This window comes from Cherax quadricarinatus, chromosome 31 (assembly GCF_038502225.1).
Source record: "Cherax quadricarinatus isolate ZL_2023a chromosome 31, ASM3850222v1, whole genome shotgun sequence".
Taxonomy (NCBI): domain Eukaryota; kingdom Metazoa; phylum Arthropoda; class Malacostraca; order Decapoda; family Parastacidae; genus Cherax; species Cherax quadricarinatus.
Window position 1 is genome coordinate 33,954,725 of NC_091322.1, and position 22,922 is coordinate 33,977,646.

At 38.9% G+C, this 22,922-nt stretch overlaps 1 protein-coding gene across 16 annotated transcripts in view; it reads right to left on the minus strand.

Moving 5' to 3' along the window:
• cyst (rho guanine nucleotide exchange factor 18 cysts) overlaps positions 1-22,922 on the minus strand; it is a 1,629,610-nt gene that overhangs the window by 52,092 nt on the left and 1,554,596 nt on the right. For all 16 annotated transcript variants that reach the window (XM_070090333.1, XM_070090340.1, XM_070090337.1 and 13 more), the window contains 4 exons: positions 20,171-20,226; positions 16,427-16,515; positions 9,610-9,714; positions 1,706-1,948 (listed from right to left, as the gene is read on the minus strand). In XM_070090333.1, the coding sequence (XP_069946434.1) occupies positions 1,706-1,948; positions 9,610-9,714; positions 16,427-16,515; positions 20,171-20,226 (493 nt within the window). The remainder of the gene's footprint in view (positions 1-1,705; positions 1,949-9,609; positions 9,715-16,426; positions 16,516-20,170; positions 20,227-22,922) is intronic.

Consider the following 22,922-nt stretch of genomic DNA (forward strand, 5'->3'; position numbering starts at 1 on the left):
GATACTTTAATAATCTTTTTATTTATATATTAATTATTTTGTATTGAATTTCACTATATTATTATTATTATTATTATGATGATGATTTTTTAAAAAAACGTTCTCATACAGTAGACCAAAAAATTTTCAAGCAATGTGAACCAAAGTGGCTTCAAGGGCCCCTCCAGGATTAGGGGCCCTAAAGTTCAACCTTCATTAGTTTCACAGTAGATCTGCCCCTGCTGCCAAAACATACTGAAGCAAGAGATATGAGAAGTGCAAAATAAACACACTGAAAAGCAGAGAAACCATGGGCACAGTAAGAGAATCTTGTATCGACATCTGTGGTCCCAGATTATTCAATATCTTACTGGAAGATATCAGAAACACTGCTGGGACAAGTGTAAAAGTTTTCAAAAGGAAACTGGACAAGTATCTCCACCAGGTGCTAGATCAACCAGGATGTGATGGACATATGGCCCAGAAGACTGCCAACAGCAACATCCTAGTTGACCAGGCAAGCACTGGACAAGCCTAGCCTAAGGCCAGGCTCCGGGAATAGAAAAGTTCTCAAAAATTATCAAGGTATATCCAAGGCATATCAAAGGTATAGGGCTGAGCTTTCATATGAGGTGAGGTAGGATAACAGTTCTTAACCCATAAATTCAACAAAGAATAAATAGTCATTTATTCTTTGTTGAATAAATAGTCATTTATTCTTTAGATCAGGTATTGTTCCTATAGATTAGTCTTGAATATCCTCCATTTGACCAGGATCCTTTGTTAGTCACTAATATCTGGGTATGAAATATTCTAGCAAAGGACGTGTCAACTAATTATGGTGAAGATGACATTCTTCAAAAATATTAAATGAAAATATCAGTGTTAGCTTAAGTCTTGGTCTAAATACTGAGTGTAATATGGGCTTTGTAAAAATGTTACTTTGTAAACCATGGCCACAGTGTCCACTGCATCTGTAATTGGTGTTATACATAAATATTTAATCTGATTGTGATCAAAACACGAAAGATCTGTTAATGTAGCTTATAATTCTATAGCTTATATTTACTGTCTTGGCTCAGTTATTACTTGCTTTTAAATTATTTTTATTAGCCAATATTACTCCTAGGTCTTTCGTCTTTTATTTACATTTATGTTACATATTACTATGTAATGATCAACACAAATGCTCATTTTCCTAGAGTTGGCTAGTTTCTATTTTACCATAAAAATTTGACATCTCTACCAGCCAAACATCTTCCTATGTGATATACACAGGCATACAGAGTGGGGGGTCAGGGAAGAGGCAGGTTTTAAACCTGGATTACAAAACTGACCATTTTCAGAAAAAAAAAAAAAATCAGGGCAGATTCTTCGATAATTCATTGTTATCTGCATTTGAAATAGGTTAAATCATTTAGTTTGTTACATCAAAGAGGATTTTTGCATATGTTAGTTATTCATCCTGTAATTTTTGTATTTTATGCTCCATATAGTTCTTATATAGAAATCAGGACACTAAAAAAATCTGGGTGAATTTTTTCTGTGCCCTGCCTCCTGAATACTGCCACACCATTTCTAAATTTAAATAATTTTATCTCTAGCATTCTCTTACTTCAACTACAATTTTATGTAAATTCTGTTTACCTTAAACATCCTACATGTAACATTGTGACAATTTGCAAAATATTTTATTACCATTAGAATACCCTGCTTGTAAACTTACAGCATCTTGGTGTTGCGAGCAAAACTGTCCATAAGCATCTTTGAGCCCCTGGGCATTGTCGCCTATAAATTGGTCGATTAAAAGGTCACCAATAGTTTCAATATACTTGCTGCCTCTCTGTCTTTGTCGCAATCGCCAAAGAAATGAGCAATGTATTGTGATAAGCTCATCCAGACAAGGGAAAATTTTTTTAATTCTGGATTCTTGCATATTAAGCTCACGAGACATTCCTTCTGCAAATACCTGAAAGGTACAGAATTGCATCATTATATAAATGTTAGCAGTGTAACTGAATACATATTAAAGCAGTGTACATACATATGTACACACACATACACCTTTTTTTTTTTTCAACTCGTTGGCCGTCTCCCACTGAGGCAGGGCAACCCAAAAAAGAAACACTTTCACATTCATTCACTCATAATCACTGTCTTTGCAGAGGCATGCAGATATGACAGTTCGGATGTCACTCCAAACAGCCAATATCTCAAACGCCTCCTCTAAAGTCCTGGCATTGTACTTCCCACCACAAGGACTCAAGTCTGGCTAAATGGTTTCCCTGAATCCCTTCACAATATATTACCCTGCTCACACTCCAACAGATTGTTAAGTCCCAAAAACCATTCGTCTCCATTCCCTCCTATCTAACAGATGCTCACACATGCCTGCTCTATGTCCAAGCCCCTTTCACACAAAACCTCTTTTACCCCCTCCCTTCATCCTTTCCTAGGACAACCCCTACCCCTCCTCCCTTCCACTACAGATTTATACACCCTGCAATCATCCTATTTTGTTCCATCCACTCTAAATGACCAAACTACGTCAACAGCCCCTCCTCAGCCCTCTGAATAATACTTTTAGTAACTCCACACCACCTCTATTTTCTACCTTTTTTCCTTCATCATTTCTATGGTTTACCTCGTCCTTCATAAACCCATCCACTGACAAGTCTACTCCCAAATATCTGAACACATTTACTCCTTCCATACTCCCTCACTCCAATGTAACGTCTAATTTTTCTTTACCTAACTCATTTGATACCCTCATCACCTTACTCTTATCTACATTCACTTTCAACTTTCTTCCTTTACACACCCTCCCAAATTCGTCCACTAACCTTTGCAACTTTGCTTTAGAATCTCCCAAAAGCATCAGCAAAAAGTAACTTTGTCAAACCCCATTTTGTATTTGACTCCCCATAATTTATCCCAACCATCTCCCCAACACTCTGAAGAAAGGGTGAGGATATTTAAAGTTGTGAACTATAGTATCAGCATGCCTCTGGTGAGACAGTGATGGAATGAGAGATGGTTAAAGTGTTTCTTCTTTTCAGGTCACCCTACCTCAGTGGAAGATGGCTGGTGTGTTAAAAAATAATAACTCCATTACACCAATGTAAATTCTATGTAATTCATTAGTAAATGACCAATTTGTCTTTCACAACCTGTCTCACTGTTAATTGTGACTGTAGCAAATTACACAAGCCACACTAATACTCAATGTCTTAAATAATATGCTAGGTTTAGACTTAAGTGGTATGCAAGCTTCATGAATAGTCTGCCTGAAATGCAATGCATAATTAGTGGCTTTCAGTGCTGCCTACAGTTGTATCAAATTATGTACAGTGGACCCCTGGATTTTGTCCAGTGTGGAAATCATACAATTCAGATTTCGACCACTTTTTTTGGCGAAATTTTACCCCGGGTTTCGTACATCCGCTCGGAAATCATCCATACCAGACGCGTCTGTCCGAGCCTCTCATACGTTCGTGACTCACTCTTGGGCACATTAACCCCTTAACTGTCGCAACCCCCAATCCTGAAGTGTCTCCTGGCGTCGCAAAATTTAAAAAAAAAAAAATTATTTTTTCTTATGAAATGATAGATAATCTTTTTCCGATTGTAATGACACCAAAAACACGAAATTTGATGGAAAACTGACGGAATTACGCTCTCACGAAGTTAGCGACCTCGGCGATATTTACAAATCGGCGATTTCGCCCACTTTGAGTCCTATTTTCGGCTAATTCCATTGTTCCAGTCGACAAAACTCATAGCTATTTCTTTAGAACTCCATTTTTTCTATCGATTGAGTACAAGAAACTGCCCATTTACCGATTTCAACTACCCAATAACGTGGTCAGAAATTTGCAATTTGGCCAATTTCATGAAAATTAAAAAATATGACAATTTCAAAATAAGGTCCAGAATGAACAATGCAGACATTCCTGGCTCTAAAATAACATTTTCTTTGTTCATCAGTCACATCTCCAAGCCCCTCTGATATTACTCTTGCTTTCTATTTTGAGTTTTTATTCAAACAAAAAATAGAAGATTTACTGTTATGCAGACTACTGCAATACTGTAATAATTGTATAAATAACATCAACCTATTCATGACTGCATATTAGAATGGCTAGTAGGACATATATTGGACAACGACATTTGTTTACTTTTGAACATCGGCAAAAATCACACATTTCCCCTACTTTGAGCTCCATTTCCAGATTCTTTTTACAGTAAAATCAATCAAAATCACCTCTATTTCTATAATATGTTTTCCATTCTATCAAATGAGACCAAGAAAACGAGAATACAACCATAAACACTATACAAAAATAGACCACAAAGTCGGCATTTTAATTAACCCTTTGAGGGTCGACAGGCCCTCTCCAAAACTCGTTCTCAGGGTCGGCCAAATTTAAAAAAAAAAAAAATTATTTTTTCTTATGAAAAGATAGAGAATCTTTTCCCGATCATAAAGACACCAAAAGTTTGAAATTTGATAGAAAACTTACGGAATTATGCTCTCGCAAAGTTAGCGGTCTCGGCGATGTTTACGCATTGGCGAGTTTGCCCACTTTGAGCCCCATTTTCGGCCAATTTCACTGTACTAGTCGACAAAAAACATGAATATTTCGCTAGAACTCCATTTTTTCTATCGAATGGGTGCAAGAAACCACTCATTTATGAAATTCAACTATCCAGTACAGTGGTCAGAATTTAGCAATTTTGCCAATTTCACACAAATTTCAAAAGATGCCAATTTCCGAATAGGGTCCAGAATAAACAAGAAAGACATTCCTGGCACTAAAATGACATTTCCTCTAGTCATTATTCACGTCTCAAGGCCCCTCTTATACTCTTTTGCTTTCCACTTTGAATTTTTATTTTCACAAAAAATATAAGATTTACTGTTATGCAGACTACTGCATTAGTGTAAAAAATGGTATAAATATTATTGGTGCACTTGTGAAAGAATATTAGACTCACCAGTTGACGTGTATTGCACGCTTGGCACGATTTGTTTACTTTTGAAGTTTGGTAAAAATTGAACATTTCTGCTACTTTGAGCTCAATTTCAAGGCACCTTTCTTTGTAAAACCAGTCAAAATCATCTCTATTTCTGTAATATGTCTTCCATTCTATAAAATGAGACCAAGAAAACTAGAATACAACAATAAATACCATACGAAAATACACTGCAAAGTCGCTGATTTATTAAAAAAAAATGGTCAAAGTTTTTTTTTTCTCATTATGCACTGTGTGCTGCAGGATTTTTTTTAGACTGTGCACACTGACCACATAGACCCATTCTTTCATATGAAGGCCTACCAGCTTTCTCCCACTAGATTTGAGGCCGCTAGAATTTATGAGTACTAGTACGTCAAAAACCCCTACGCGTAAGACGTACTAGTACGACGAAAACCCTCAAAGGGTTAAAAAAAAAACTGTAGTTTTTTTTTTCATTATGCACTGCATGCTCCAGGATTTTTTTTATATGGTGCACACTGACCACACAGACCCATTCTCTCACATGTGGGCCTACCAGCTTTCTCCTGCTTCATTTGAAGCCGCTAGAATTTATGAGTATATATACGTCAAACACGGTACCTCGTAAGACGTATATATACGACCTCGACAGTCAAAGGGTTAAATGCCTTATTTTATGCTAATATATACATTTTCATTAATCCATCTATGGTATTTTCTTCAAAATTATATAAGAAACATGTTACATGGCATATAAACATGCCTTCGTTACTCGTTCACTAAGAGTGTCCCTCTAGTCTTAATGCCACAGTAATACACGTAATACTAATACTTAATAATAATCACTCTTGGGCACATTAAATGTCTTATTTTTTGTTAATGCAGTGGACCCTCAGTTATCGGCCATTCCACTTATCGGCCAACTCGGTTATAGGCTGGTTTTTCAGCTTCATGTTATCGGCCGTACTGGATGCATCCACTAGCTGCTCGCTCGTTCCTGAGTCAGTGTGGCTGTGTCTCTGGGAGAGTGAGGAAGCTTGTGCTTATTCATCCAAACATTTCTCTATAATCCATTGTTTTTGGTGGTTACTGATTAAGTGCAACTGCAAAATAAGTAACCATGGCCCCAAAGTACTTTCTTTACCAAAGTTCCTTTCGTAAAGAAAGTGAGAAACATGACAGAATTGAAGGCAGGCAGGCAGAGAGGCAAGGAGTGTAGCAGGCATGCAGGGAGTGTAGCAGGCATGCAGGGAGTGTAGCAGGAAGGCAGGGAGTGTAGCAGGCAGGGAGGGAGTGTAGCAGGCAGGGAGGGAGTGTAGCAGGCAGCCAGTGAGTGTAACAGGCAGGTATAGAGGCAAGGCGTGTAGCTGGCATATAGGGAGTGTAGCAGGCATGTAGGGAGTGTAGCAGGCATGCAGGGAGTGTAGCAAGAAGGCAGGGTGTATCAGGTATAAAATCATTTGATAAAATGCATATACAGTATACGTATTACTTACCTTAAAATATTTATAATCTTAATGGTCTTAATGTAGGGTGAGAGGTGAAAAGTATTTATTTGTAGAAAGTCGTGTGGGAGGTATGGCATCCTGCCTGGCCACTTATACCTACTACGACATTAAGCTCCCTAAAGTGATAAAATGCATATATAGTACACTCGTTAATTACCTTAAAATATTTGTAGTCTTAATGTAGGGTGAGAGGTGAGTTTTATTTGTATGAATTCAGATTGGGAAGTATGGGTAGCCAGGAAGGGCAGCCCTCCCCACCACCACCCACACATAATGTAAACAAACGAGATGTGCTCGTCTGGGTTTGGTCACTTTACACTGTGTACAAGTTGTCTCCACGTTGATACAGTAGAATAAATAAAGAGAAACACTCCCATTATCACGTGACAATTTTTAGAAGAAATGACACCCTGAGTGAAGGCATACGAAAGGAATAATTTTCTAGTTACCCCCAGTAATATTAAAGTGACACAGGTAGTAGGTTGGTAGACAGCAACCACCCAGGGAAGTACTACCGTCCTGCCAGATGACTGTGAAACAGAAACCTGTAACTGTTTTGCATGATGGTAGGATTGCTGGTTTCTTTTTCTGTCTCATAAACACGCTAGATAACAGGGATATCTTGCTACTCCTACTTACACTTTGGTCACACTTCACAGACATGCACATGCATATATATATACATACATCTAGGTTTTTCTCCTTTTTCTAAATAGCTCTTGTTCTTCTTTATTTCTTCTATTGTCCATGGGGAAGTGGAAAAGAATCTTTCCTCCATAAGCCATGTGTGTCGTATGAGGCGACTAAAATGCCGGGAGCAATGGGCTAGTAACCCCTTCTCCTGTAGACATTTACTAATACTTGACATGCTGTTGGAGTGTGAGCAAAGTAACATTTATGAAGGGGTTCAGGGAAACCGGCAGGCCGGACTTGAGTCCTGGAGATGGGAAGTACAGTGCCTGCGCTCTGAAGGAGGGGTGTTAATGTTGCAGTTTAAAAACTGTAGTGTAAAGCACCCTTCTGGCAAGACAGTGATAGAGTGAATGATGGTGAAAGTTTTTCTTTTTCGGGCCACCCTGCCTTGGTGGGAATCGGCCAGTGTGTTAATAAAAAAAATTAATAAAAAAAACATTTTCTCTGATGTTGGACTACAAGTTGCCTGGTACCACAAGTCCTACAAGTTCCCTGGCTACCACAAGTCCTACAAGTCGCCTGGCTACCACAAGTCCTACAAGTTGCCTGGTTACCACAAGTTGCCTGGTTACCACAAGTTGCCTAGTTTCCACAAGTTGCCTGGCTTCCACAAGTTGCCTGGCTACCACAAGTCCTACAAGTTGCCTGGCTACGACAAGTTGCCTGGCTACCCCAAGTCCTACAAGTTGCCTGGCTACCACAAGTCCTGCAAGTCACCTGGCTAGCACATCTCATATTTATGTTAATTTATTCTACTGTAGGGTGTATTTAGATGGATTAAGGAAAATGTCAATATTAACGTTTTATACGATATTTAATGCTCCTTAGTGATTATTATTGTGTTATTATTATTATCATTATTAATATGGTGTCTTCAAGACTTATAAGACACTCTTAGTGATTTTAATGTGCACCTGCATGCCAGCACAGTGTGTAAGTTTACTTAGGTATAGGTACACATACGTATAATTATCAGTTATAATAATAATGTAGGTATGTAGTCTGCCTGGGCTACATCCATACACCTACCTACATGGCTACACGATATTTAATGTGGCCCAGAGCCATATTATTACCATCAACATACCATGTTCACTGAATTTAATTGTTTCTATCAACTACCTTTAGATGCCATTATAAGCAAATGGAGAAGTAATGAATAATTCATGCCGAGAATTGTAAACAAAAGCGTCATGTATTAAGGGGAGTGATGTAATGTTTTCCCTCTGCCCGGCTACCACACCTCCTGGGTATATAAACATAAAATGTGGTAGTCGGTGGAAGGAAACCATTACGTTTTCTCTGGCCCAGCATTAGATAAAACATGTATGAATTTCCGTTGGCCCAGTCACCTCCCTTAATACATAACGCTTTTGTTTACAATTCTCAGCATAAATTATTCGTTATTTCTCCCTTTGTTTATGATGGCATCTAAAGGTAGTTGTTAGAAACGATTAAACTCAATGAACATGGTATGTCGATGGTAATAATATGGCTCTGGGCCACTCCGCCTACTGGCTACCTACACTGACTTCCTACAAATAAATACTACTCACCTCTCACCCTACATTAAGACTACAAATATTTTAAGGTAAGTAATGAATGTACTGTGTATGTATTTTACTTTTTATTGTGTTTTTAATGCCTAATTCTATTACTAACTTAATTTAATTTTTGTTAATATTTTTGGGCATCTGGAACAGATTAATTTGATTTACATTGTTTCTTATGAGAAATATTACTTCACTTTTCATCCATTTCGGATTTCAACCAACCTTCTGGAATGGATTGAGGACAAAAACAGGGGGTCCACTGTATATCTACTGTAACTTCTTTGTATGGCTCATAAGAAATGAATGAAGAGTTTACTGTATATCTGATGCTTATCCAGGAAGTACTATTTAACTTTGATGAAATATATTAATTTCATAATGGTTAGCTGTTGCTTTGTAAACTACACACTACAAGGTTTGGTTACAAAAGCACAATTGAAGTATAAAATGATGATACTAAAATAAGCATTATTACAAAACTACTTAGTAAGAATAAGAGGCATTTAGGGTGTAATAAAACTGTTAATATGTAACAGTTATTAATTCATGTTAAACGCTTAACCCACATGGGTCATTCAGCGAAAGTTGAGGTGGAGGCTTGATCCTCCGTCTGCTGAGTGCCAGACAGATGTGCTTCCTATTTGTACTCCGGAAATGCAGCTGAAACACATCTGAAGTGCTGATGAATTGTTTCCGGACTGTAAGTTCAAGAAGTGAAATATTAAAAATGTTCCAGCGATACATTATTTACATGATAAAAAATTGTATTAAAAAATTAATAAATTTTAATAATAAAAAACTGTAATACAGTACAGGACTAGAATATACACACACTTATTTTTTAATCCAAATTCATATATTGAATACAGACTACTTACTTTCTGCATAACTTTGAGCATACGACAGTGGTGTTTTTCAGTTATTATAAGTTCATAGATGTGCTCTTGCTTTTTCACTTGTTTCTCTGTCAGCTTTTCTATAATCTGAAAGAGTGATAAGAATAATTATTTATTTTGCAGTTATTTTCAGATATGTAACTTATTACTTTTATAGCTATGTACATTATAAAATTACCACAGTATGTAGTATACTTTATGTATTTTATACTATTTGCAGATTTTGAAAATTTTGAGTGATAATAATATTAATAATAATAATTACAGTATACAATATATTACAGACTATCAAATAAGTGTACAACACACCCATGTACAATACACCCATTACCATACACAACACACTCGTGACAATACACAATACAACCTGGTCATGGACTGGGCTGCAGGCAGCACTAACCCCTTAAACACCCTCCAGGTATACCATACACAACACACCCATGACCACACAAAACTCATGACCATACACGAAACACCCATGACCATACAAAACACATCCATGACCATACACAAAACACCTATGACATTAAACAACAAACCCATGATCACACACAACATATCCATGGCCATACACAACATACCCATGACCCCTCACAACACACTTATGATTATACACAAAACATCCATGATTATACACAACACACCCATGATCAGACACAACACACCCAAGATCATACACAGCACACCCATGACCTTACATAACAATGATCATACACACATTCAAGACCATACATAGCACATCTATGACCCTTCACAACATACCCATGACCATACATAAGACACCCATGACCATGCATAAGACACCCATGACCAAATATAACATACCCTTGACATTTAATTAATATTTTGAAGTACAGTATACAATACTGTATATAAAAACATAAGGAGCACTGCAACAGGCCTACTGGCCCATGTTAGGCAGTTTCAAGTTACACCTGCTTAAGAAGGAAGGAGCACTGCTGCAAGCCTATACTGTATATGAAACTCGCATAATTCTGTTTATAATCTGGGGAAGCTCTAAACCATATAGAGCTAGGGGAATGGAAGGCAATCAGGTTCAGTTCAAGGAAGGGTAGGAGAAGTCCCGTTGCTCAACTCATGAGTCCCTCACCTGCATCAAGGCACCTCCCTTGATGAAGAACTCAGCTCCAAAAAATATGGTACACCATTATAACGTCAGACAGTATGGTATATGCATGGTAACAGATACCGACAACATGGTTTAGAAGGACATGTGAGAAGTGATCAAGGTCCCAGGACTGAAATGTTTTCTAGTATGTTCTCATGTTTACTTGTGTGTCTTTCTAAACCAATTTGTTGGTATCTATTACCAAGGTTTACACCACACCATGCTTATATTTACACTTATAATGGCAATCATTGCATCACAAAATACTGAAATACTGGTAAATGTAGTACTGATAAGCATACTACTTTTAAGTGCTACAACCAAAGAAATCTTAAATATGACAAAACAAACACCACAGACAGCACACTATGAACACAGCTTTGCTCTTGAAACTACAGAGAGGTAATCACAAATAAGTAAACTTACAAAATAAAGCAAGTGAATTTCAGTAATAAAATAAATTTTTTATATAATATTAGATTTTAGCTACCTTTAATGAAAAATAGGCAAAGAATTATACAAAACAACATATGTATTTGATAATTAACATGAAGTATTACGAGTATGATTAAAACTACAGTATATAACCCGTAGCAAAGATTTCAATTATGTAATATAGCCAGGCATCATAAATTAATGCATAATTTTTCTTCCTGAAAAAAAGATGATGGTAAAACAATCTTTATATTAGTAATAATGGTAGAATTATACTGTTATTTTCCTATGTATGACTTTGGATGAATTATTACTACTATTTTAAATGTAAATTGCTACTTGCTTCAACAAATAAAATATGGCCATTATAATTTAAGTAAACAATATATAATAAAATAAAATGCATGTTAGGAGTTTCTTTGAGTAATAAGTATTGCTACGTATATCAAGCATCCTTTAATCTTTAAAACCGGAAATAAAGAAACATTCTTAAATTTATGTACTACATTAAGAATTTAAGATATAACCATCTTTCAGAATGAGTGAGGTGTGGTTGGGAAGGGAGGGAGAGAGAGAAAGAGGGGGGAGAGAGAGGAGTGAGACATGAGCGAGAGAGAGAGAGAGAGAGAGAGAGAGAGAGGAAGACATCTACAGCCGTCTCACCCTCCACTAACACAGTTCCAGCGGCAGAATCTGAGGACAAATCTGCAAAACACAGGAGGTGCAACAAATTCTAGTCCACCCTCCCAGGCACCTAGGCTGTGCTCTCGCTGTCACCGGAAGGGGCACACTGCCAACAACTGCCTGCGAGATACCAGGTGTAATTACTGCTACAAGAAAGGACATCAGGAGGACCAGTGTCGGAAGAAAAAGGAACTTGACAGACAGGGCCACCTGTTTAGAGACCTGTTCTCAGAACAAACCAGCAGGTTCTCTGAATTGGTGAGCACTCTCACACGTCACCCACTTAGCTACTCCTATCCCAGCCCAGCAGGTGGTATTGTGCCTTATACAAGACCACAGACCTACATCCCTGCAGCTGCCTCAGTACCCTACCTCTCTCAAGGGCAGGCACCTTACATTCCCTACACACCCACCACCTCAAGCTGACCACTTCATCATGAGGAGCCAGTCTATCAGCATCCTGTCGGCCAACATTAGAGGTTTCATTACTAATATTGGAGAGCTCACACGTAGTTTTGTGAACACTCGACGTCCCGACATGATAGCTGTTGTTGAAACATTTTTGGATGACAGGACTCCAGAAAATTTTGCAAGAATTGCTGGCTACACCTCATGGATGAGAAGAGACAGGCAAGGACAAGGAGGAGGTGTTGCTGTGTGCTTCTCTAAAAGTGTTCATGCCCAGCACATTGATGTTGCCACCCCTACACATCTTGAAATGATGTTCTTCAAGCTCTGTATAAACACTAATACCTCTGTACTAGCATGTGCAATGTACAGACCTCAGTGGCAACATGCAGACCCCATCAACTTTCTAATGGAAAATATTGACTCCCTTCTGCTACAACACAACTGTCAACATATTATAATTGTTGGTGACCTCAGCCAGCACCTTATACAGACGGACTTTGATGACCTTCTTGCAGTGTTTGACATGAGAAACTTTGTTGATTTCCCTACTCATATCTCTGGCTCCTCCCTTGACCCAGTAGTGAGTGATCTGGCAGAAGGCATAGTCACTTGTCAACCCCTCGGCTACGTTGGATCGTCTGACCACAAGGCTGTTTTTACCACACTTAAGATCCCAACAAAACGAGGTGAGGAGTCCACACGCACAACCTGGCTATGGGAAAGAGGTAATTGGCCACCCCTTTGCTCTGAGCTCGCCACCACCGATTGGAATGCTCTTCTCCAAGGGGATGTTGACAACCAAGTGAAAGCCTTCATTGGACACATCCTTAATCTACAACAAGTACACATTCCTCACCGACAATATGTGACAAAGCCTACAGATCAGCCTTGGTTTGGCTTTCGTTGTAGAGAGGCTGCTACTGCTAAGTACAAAGCATGGCGAAGGTATAAGAGACATCCTACCACCTATAACAGGAACTTGCACACGCAAGCCTGTAGGCATATGGGTGACGTTCAAAAGTGGGCCATTGCTAAATGGGAGGTGGACACTAAAAGAAAGCTAGCATCAGGTAGGGTAGGCTCCAAAACCTGGTCGTCCCTGGTCAAGGACAGACAAGGTTATCTGCCTGATGAACTCATTCCACCTCTAAATCGACAGGATGGGACCACCTCTACTAGTAGTCAAGAGAAGGCGGACCTCTTTGCTGAACACTTTGCTACCAAAATGCAAGTTCCTGATCCAGCAAGGGACCCTTCTTGGCTAGCTGCGAGAACTGTGTCAAAACTGTCAGTGGTGACAATAAGGCAGGAGGAGGTGCATTTCCTTCTTAAATCGCTTGACCAAGAAAAGGCTGTGGGCCCAGACAAGTTGAGCCCAAGATTGTTGAGAAGATGTGCAGACCAGCTAGCAGCACCTCTAACTCGCATCTTTCAGCACTGCCTAGTACAGTGTAAATGGCCCTCTCTATGGAAAGAGGCAAATGTAGTCCCTGTTCACAAAAAGAAGAGCAGAGCAGAAATCAGCAACTACAGACCAGTGTCACTCCTGTCAATCACTGGTAAGATCCTTGAGACAATAATCTCAAGACAAATGACAGAGTTATTTGACTACCACTCACTAATTTGTGATCGTCAATATGGCTTCAGGAAAGGTTACTCTGCTGATGATCTGTTGTTAAACCTCTCCACTAAGTGGCACTAGTCACTGGATGAATCCAAAGTCAGCTGTGTGGTAGAACTGGACATTGGTGGCACTTTCGACCGGGTGTGGCACCAGGGCCTCTTAGCAAAACTTCAAGCACTGGGAATTGCAGGCTCTACACTATGTCTCCTCAGTGATTACCTTCATGGTAGATCTCTAAGTGTAGTTCTCAATGGAACGGAATCAGCAAGACATCCTATTGGGGCAAGTGTTCCACAAGGAAGCGTGCTGGGTCCATTGTTATGGAATGTCTACTTCTATGACCTTCTTCATCTCATCCCAGAATCACATGCATATGCAGACGACTGTACACTGACATTCACTTATCCAAGAGAAGAAATGCCAGCTGCTCTAAGCTACATCAATCACCAGCTGAGAGCTATATCAGCTTGGGGAAATACATGGCAAGTAACATTTGCACCTGAGAAAACACAAATGATGATCGTCTCTAGGCACCATGATGGTAATGCTGGTGCAGTAGTAAGGATGAATGGGAGGGTGTTGGCACCTGGAGAAGAAGTTGATATCCTTGGGGTGAAATTTGACTCCAAACTAACCATGAAGAACCATGTTGTAAATCTTGCAAACAAGGCAGCCAGGAAGCTTACAGCACTTCGCCGTATCTCGCATCTGCTTGACAGTAGGGGTTGCAAGATCCTGTACGAGACACAAGTACGCTCACACCTTGAGTATGCTCCACTTTCTTGGTTTGCCTGCCCCCCCCTCTCATCTGCGACTGCTTGACAGAGTAGAGAACAGAGCAAGACGTCTCATCTCTCGCCTGGACCCATCCTGGATAGATCTGTCATTTCAGCAGAGCCTTCAACATAGGAGGGATGTGGGTGGCCTTACTGTTATGTACAAGGCCAATACTGTCAAAATACCACACTTGGATCCACTTCGAGGACAGCATGAAACAAGCTTTTATGCCACAAGACGGGCAGAAAGCAGCAACTTCACTCTGGCTGTACCCTTCTCCAGAACATCACTCCATCTGAGATCATACATACCCAGGATGATTCGAGTATGGAACACATTCGTACAGCATAATAATGTCGAGATAAAGTCAGTTGATCAAATGAAAATGCTGGCCCACAGATGGCTCCAACTTCATCCTGTTCCCTACTTGTATGTCTCATAACAATAAAAATGCTTTCAAATGAGCTGATGTAGGTAACAGCTCTTAGCTTGCCAATAAAGTTAGGAATCCTTAACCTGTAAATAGCTTGTCAATAAAGCTAGGGATCCTTAACCTTGTCAAACCCTGTGTAAAAAAAAAAAGAGAGGTGAGAGAGAGAGGTGAGAGAGAGAGGTGAGAGAGAGAGGTGAGAGAGAGAGAGAGAGAGAGAGAGAGAGAGGTGAGAGAGAGAGAGAGAAGTGAGAGAGAGACAGAGAGGTGAGAGAGAGACAGAGAGGTGAGAGAGACAGAGAGGTGAGAGAGAGACAGAGAGGTGAGAGAGAGAGGTGAGAGAGAGAGGTGATAGAGAGAGAGGTGAGAGAGAGAGAGAGGTGAGAGTGAAAGTGAGAGAGTGAGTGAAAGTGAGTGAGTGCATGCGTGCATGCATGCGTATGTGTGCATGCGTATTTTTTTATCAACACATCTGCTGTTTCCCACCAAGGTAAGGTGACCCGATAAAGAAAAAACACTTTCATTATCACTCACTCCATCACTGTCTTGCGAGAGACGTGCCTACACTAGAGTTTAAAAACTACAACATATTTCCACTCTTTCAGAGTGCAGACACTGTACCGAAGGAGGGGTGGAGATATGTTGAGGATAGAAGTGAATGGAGACAAATGGTTTTTGGGACTTGAAGAGCTCTTGGAGTGTGAGTGAAGTAATATTTTCTAAAGGAATTTAGGGAAACTGGGTAGCTGGTCCTGAGTCCTGGAGGTGGTAAGTACAATGCCTGTACTCTAAAGTAGGGGTTAGGGATATTTGCTGTTTAGAGGGACATTTAAACTGCCATATCTGTGTCTCTCTGGCAAGACAGTGATAGTGTAAATGATAGTGAAAGTGTTTCTTTTTCAGGTCACACTACCTTGGAGGAAGATGGCCAGCATGTTAAAAAATATTTATTTTATTTTATTATCACACTGGCCGATTCCCACCAAGGCAGGGTGGCCCGAAAAAGAAAAACTTTCACCATCATTCACTCCATCACTGTCTTGCCAGAAGGGTGCTTTACACTACAGTTTTTAGAGGAGGGGGGCCAGGATTTGAGAACTGACTCCTGCAACCACAATAGGTAAGTACAAATAGATGAGCGAGCAAGTACGTACACACACACACAAACAGTACCTTTAAACAATGATTTTTTACTGCATGAAAGACACTAACCCTACAAAATCATCTATACTGTTGATGCAGAATGCAATAAACTATACTGTACAGAAAAAATAGACACACAATGAAGACTAGAGTATACTGTACTTACATCCTTCTCAACTGTATGAACCCAGAGTTCAGGTTCCTTGTCTAACAATCTCAACTCTGGATCAGCATCTATGTCATCTAAGCTTGGCTCTGTGAAATTTACAGGAGTATATTCTTTAGGTTAGTCTGTTTAATATAGTCTTAAATAAACAAATATTGCATTCAATTTTCCTTTTTTATCACTTAACATTAATGTAATAATTTGTGATTAATCTACAATACTGTATGAAGCACTGTATTTACTTATACATAATCAGGCTATAGTTCAGTGCATGATAAAGTCAACATTGTTCTAGTACATAATTGCCTTGAAGAAAATTTAAATCTATAAAAAAATGCTGCATATGTTAAAACATAATGTTTCTTTACTTTTAATAGTGTAAAAATATATACAGTCGTTCTAAGAAAGTATGTATACATACTAAAGTTCAGATATCTTATACTGTATATAATATATATGGTGTGGTTGTAAAGATGATTCAGTATCTAAACTTTGGTAAAAAAAAAAATTCTTACAGCATGTATAATATTTTTTTTTTTTTTTTTTTTTTTTTTTTTTTTTTTTTTTTTTTTCAACAAGTCGGTCGTCTCCCACCGAGGCAGGGTGACCCAAAAAAGAAAGAAAATCCCCAAAAAGAAAATACTTTCATCATCATTCAACACTTTCACCACACTCACACATTATCACTGCTTTTGCAGAGGTGCTCAGAATATAACAGTTTAGAAGCATATACGTATAGAGATACACAACATATCCCTCCAAACTGCCAATATCCCAAACCCCTCCTTTAAAGTGCAGGCATTGTACTTCCCATTTCCAGGACTCAAGTCCGACTATATGAAAATAACCGGTTTCCCTGAATCCCTTCACTAAATATTACCCTGCTCACACTCCAACAGATCGTCAGGTCCCAAGTATCATTCGTCTCCATTCACTCCTATCTAACACGCTCATGCACGCTTGCTGGAAGTCCAAGCCCCTCACCCACAAAACCTCCTTTACCCCCTCTTTCCAACCCTTTCGAGGACGACCCCTACCCCTCTTTCCTTCCCCTATAGATTTATATGCTTTCCATGTCATTCTACTTTGATCCATTCTCTCTAAATGACCAAACCACCTCAACAACCCCTCTTCTGCCCTCTGACTAATGCTTTTATTAACTCCACACCTTCTCCTAATTTCCACACTCCGAATTTTCTGCATAATATTTACACCACACATTGCCCTTAGACAGGACATCTCCACTGCCTCCAACCGTCTCCTCGCTGCTGCATTTAACACCCAAGCTTCACATCCATATAAGAGTGTTGGTACTACTATACTTTCATACATTCCCTTCTTTGCCTCCATAGATAACGTTTTTTGACTCCACATATACCTCAACGCACCACTCACCTTTTTTCCCTCATCAATTCTATGATTAACCTCATCCTTCATAAATCCATCCGCCGACACGTCAACTCCCAAGTATCTGAAAACATTCACTTCTTCCATACTCCTCCTCCCCAATTTGATATCCAATTTTTCTTTATCTAAATCATTTGATACCCTCATCACCTTACTCTTTTCTATGTTCACTTTCAACTTTCTACCTTTACACACATTCTCAAACTCATCCACTAACCTTTGCAATTTTTCTTTAGAATCTCCCATAAGCACAGTATCATCAGCAAAAAGTAACTGTGTCAATTCCCATTTTGAATTTGATTCCCCATAATTTAATCCCACCCCTCTCCCAAACACCCTAGCATTTACTTCTTTTACAACCCCATCTATAAATATATTAAACAACCATGGTGACATTACACATCCCTGTCTAAGACCTACTTTTACCGGGAAGTATTCTCCCTCTTTTCTACACACCCTAACCTGAGCCTCACTATCCTCATAAAAGCTCTTTACAGCATTTAGTAACTTACCACCTATTCCATATACTTGCAACATCTGCCACATTGCTCCTCTATCCACTCTATCATATGCCTTTTCTAAATCCATAAATGCAATAAAAACTTCCCTACCTTTATCTAAATACTGTTCACATATATGCTTCAATGTAAACACTTGATCTACACATCCCCTACCCACTCTGAAACCTCCTTGTTCGTCCGCAATTCTACATTCTGTCTTACCTCTAATTCTTTCAATTATAACCCTACCGTATACTTTTCCTGGTATACTCAGTAAACTTATTCCTCTATAATTTTTACAATCTCTTTTGTCCCCTTTCCCTTTATATAAAGGGACTATACATGCTCTCCGCCAATCCCTAGGTACCTTCCCCTCTTTCATACATTTATTAAACAAAAGTACCAACCACTCCAACACTATATTCCCCCCTGCTTTTAACATTTCTGTCATGATCCCATCAGTTCCAGCTGCTTTACCCCCTTTCATTCTACGTAATGCCTCACGTACCTCCACCACACTTACAGTCTGCTCTTCTTCACTCCTAAAAGATGGTATACCTCCCTGGCCAGTGCATGAAATTACCGCCTCCCTTTCTTCCTTAACATTTAAAAGTTCCTCGAAATATTCTCGCCATCTACCTAATACCTCCCTCTCCCCATCTACTAACTCCCCTACTCTGTTTTTAACTGACAAATCCATACTTTCCCTAGGCTTTCTTAACTTGTTTAACTCACTCCAAAATTTTTTCTTATTTTCATTAAAATTTCTTGACAGTGCCTCTCCCACTCTTTCATCTGCTCTCCTTTTGCACTCTCTCACCACTCTCTTCACCTTTCTTTTACTCTCCATATACTCTGCTCTTCTTATAACACTTCTGCTTTGTAAAAACCTCTCGTAAGCTACCTTTTTCTCTTTTATCACACCCTTTACTTCATCATTCCACCAATCACTCCTCTTTCCTCCTGCCCCCACCCTCCTATAACCACAAACTTCTGCCCCACATTCTAATACTGCATTTTTAAAACTATTCCAACCCTCTTCAACCCCCCCACTACTCATCTTTGCACTAGCCCACCTTTCTGCCAATAGTCGCTTATATCTCGCCCTAACTTCCTCCTCCCTTAGTTTATACACTTTCACCTCCCTCTTACTTGTTGTTGCCACCTTCCTCTTTTCCCATTTACCTCTTACTCTAACTGTATAATATTTTGTATGAAATTTTTCACTTTACACATATATAACAGAATTTTAATTAAGGCATTATTTACATGTCATGCAGCTTGGGACCAAGTGTGAGAATTACTATTACCATATTCATGGAGAAGCACTGAACCCTTAAGGGTCATATAAAGCTTAAGGGATGCAAGGGAAAAAGTATCTCCAATTCTAGGATCAAGAACCCTTCACCAGCATCAAGGAACCCTCCCTTTGAAGGGCTCAAGTATAATAAAGATCCTTAATAAGTGAAATTACCACTAAAGTCACATCGGGTGAATTAAAATACATATGGCAGCTCACATTTTCTAAGAAAAATAAATGCTTTCCTTCAACAGATTATTTCAGTACAAAGTATAACATTCATTACTTTTGTGCAAAAATTAAAACACATCCAGATTAAGCAGTTAATGCACATGATAATTAGCACAATCTGTGATGTTATCTCTTACTTAAATTAAAATTATAAAAATTATAAATTACTACCTTACTTTATTGTATAATTTTTTTAGAAAAATAATTAATGGGTCAGGTGTCAGATGTTGATTGTGAGGTGTTATCTTAGCCTTATAAGCCTTCAGCTGTTCCATTATTTTTACAGAACCTTGAGATGATCCCTACCTTCAGTTCCACCTTCATCCAAAGATTCCATAGAAGCAGAGTTGACCTCCAGAATACTGCAAAAAAATTCACAAGGTACACAGTATTGTATATAGTGTACAATATGTAAAATATGTATATACATTGTGTGTTGCACTGAATTATACACACTAAAGCAAGGATGAAGACACTAATTGTATATAAATTTGAGGTGTAGGGACTTGAACACTCAGCAAAGATGTATGGTATGTCATATACTGATGAAAACCAGCTAACTGGACCAGACTTTAGAGGTGGGAAGTACAATGCCTGCAGTTTCAAAAATGTTGTGATTTGGTAGGTTATGGCTCAGTGCTCTTCTGAAAAGACTGAGTAAAAATGATGATGAATGCATTTTCTTTTTTGGATTACCCTGCCATGGTGGAAAATGGACTTATGTGTCTGTGTATACAGTACATCTCATTATTTTCCAGCAATCAGTCAAACAAATTAAACTGTCCTAAAAATATAAGAGAAAAAAATTATAGCACTGATCACCCATATTACAAAAATCTTTGAAAGAGTTTTAAGTGGTAATATCACTAATCCAGAGGTCAGGCTAAATTACCAAATGGGGTAAAAATTAAAATCTCGGAGGTAAATTACACAAAAATATATTATTTAATAAGGAAGCACATTATGAAAGTAATATTTTTTCAAACAAATGATTTTTAGTTTCTTAATGAAATAAAAAAACCTAATTTGTAGGGACTATTTCTTAAGCTGGCAATACGTAATGTAAAACGGGTAAGGATTCCAGCAGCTGGCAACACCATGAGTGTCAACACTGACTCGGGAGCCGACACGACAACAGCACATCCCAATGTTGACACCACCATCATGCAACTTTTGGCTTAGTGCCCTCTCTCGCTATCAATAACTGTCTATATGTTATGCCAAACAGGTAAAACTGGTCAATTAGCAAGAATTTATTTAAAATTAAGTCCTTCCTAAAATTTTTTCTTATACAGTGGACCCCCGCATAGCGAACGCCTTGCATAGCGAACATTCCGCATAGCGAACGCTTTGATCGCTAAAATTTTGCCCCGCATAGTAGACAAAAACCCGCTCAGCGAACTTCGTCCGAGACGCGTCCAATGTGCGGCCTCAGCCAGCCTCACATGTGCCGCCTGTCCCATTGTTTACCAGCTAGCCTCCGCGGTAACATTCAAGCATACACTCGGAATATTTCGTATTATTACAGTGTTTTCGGTTCTGTTTGTTGAAAATAAGTGACCATGGGCCCCAAGAAAGCTTCTAGTGCCAACCCTGTGGTAAAAAGGGTGAGAATTAGTATGGAAATTAAGAAAGATTTTGAAGGGTTTGGGGCTAACCCTGAGAAGCCTATGCCAGTTGTGGAATCCATTGTGCCTACTTCAAAAATTAAGGAAATGTGTGCACAGTGGGTTGAACTGCAAACCTTTATGGATGAAAATCACCCTGACACAGCTGTTGCAAGGCGTGCTGGTGACTATTTCAATGACAATGTTATGGCCCATTTTAGACAAATCGTAAAGGAACGGGAGGTACAGAGCTCTATGGACAGAAAGAAGTCCAGTGACTCTGAAGCTGGTCCTAGTGGCATTAAAAGAAGAAGGGAAGTAACCCCGGAAAAGGACTTGCCTCCTCAAGTGTTAATGGAAGGGGATTCCCCTTCTAAACACTAACACTCTCTCTCCCCTCCTCCCATCCCATCAATCATCTCCAGATCTTCAATAAAAGTAAGTGTCATGTAATTGTGCATGCCTTTTTCAGTTTGTGTGTACTAAAATTAACATTTTTTTGTGGTAAAAAAAATTTTTTTTCATACTTTTGGGTGTCTTGCACGGATTAATTTTATTTCCATTATTTCTTATGGGGAAAATTAATTCGCATAGCGAACATTTCGCATAACGACCAGCCCTCTTGCACGGATTAAGTTCGCTATGCGGGGGTCCACTGTACATTTAAGGATATATTTTTCATTTATGTTAATATTAAAATTAATAACTTTGTACCAAAAAACCTTAGAAAACTTACCTAACCTTTTTATAACAAGCGCAATTTTATTTAGCCTAATCCAACTAAATGTATTTTTGATAAGATTACAATAATTTAATAATAAGTAACACAAAGAAATATATTTTTTTGTTAGAGTTCAGAATGATTTTTGCGAAATTATTGCATACACAAATTTCTGCTTGCCTTATTCTGCAAGAATAGTGTTGTTATTTAAGTCAAAATCGCAAGTTTTACCTATTCGGCATGACATATGTATATTTATATACATATATCACATTGGCCATTTGCCACCAAGGCAGGGTGACCCAAAAAAGAAGAAACATTTTCATCATCATTCACTCCATTACTGTCTTGCCAGAGGCATGCCTACACTACAGTTCTAAATCTGGACCGGGCCGCGGGGGCGTTGATCCCCGGAATAACCTCCAGGTAACCTCCAGGTAACCCCTTCAGAGTGCAGGCACCATACTTCCCACCTTCAGGACTCAAGTCCGGCCTACCGGTTTCCCTGGATTCCTTCATAAATGATACCTTGCTCACGTTCCAACAGCATGTCAAGTCATAAAAACCATTTGTCTCCACTCGCTTCTATCAAGCATGCTTGCTGGAAGTCCAAGCACCTTGCACACAAAACCTCCTCCAACCTTTCCTAGGCCAACCCCAACTCCCGCCTTCCTTCCATTATAGATTTATACGCTCTCCAAATCATTCTATTTCATTCCATCCTCTCTAA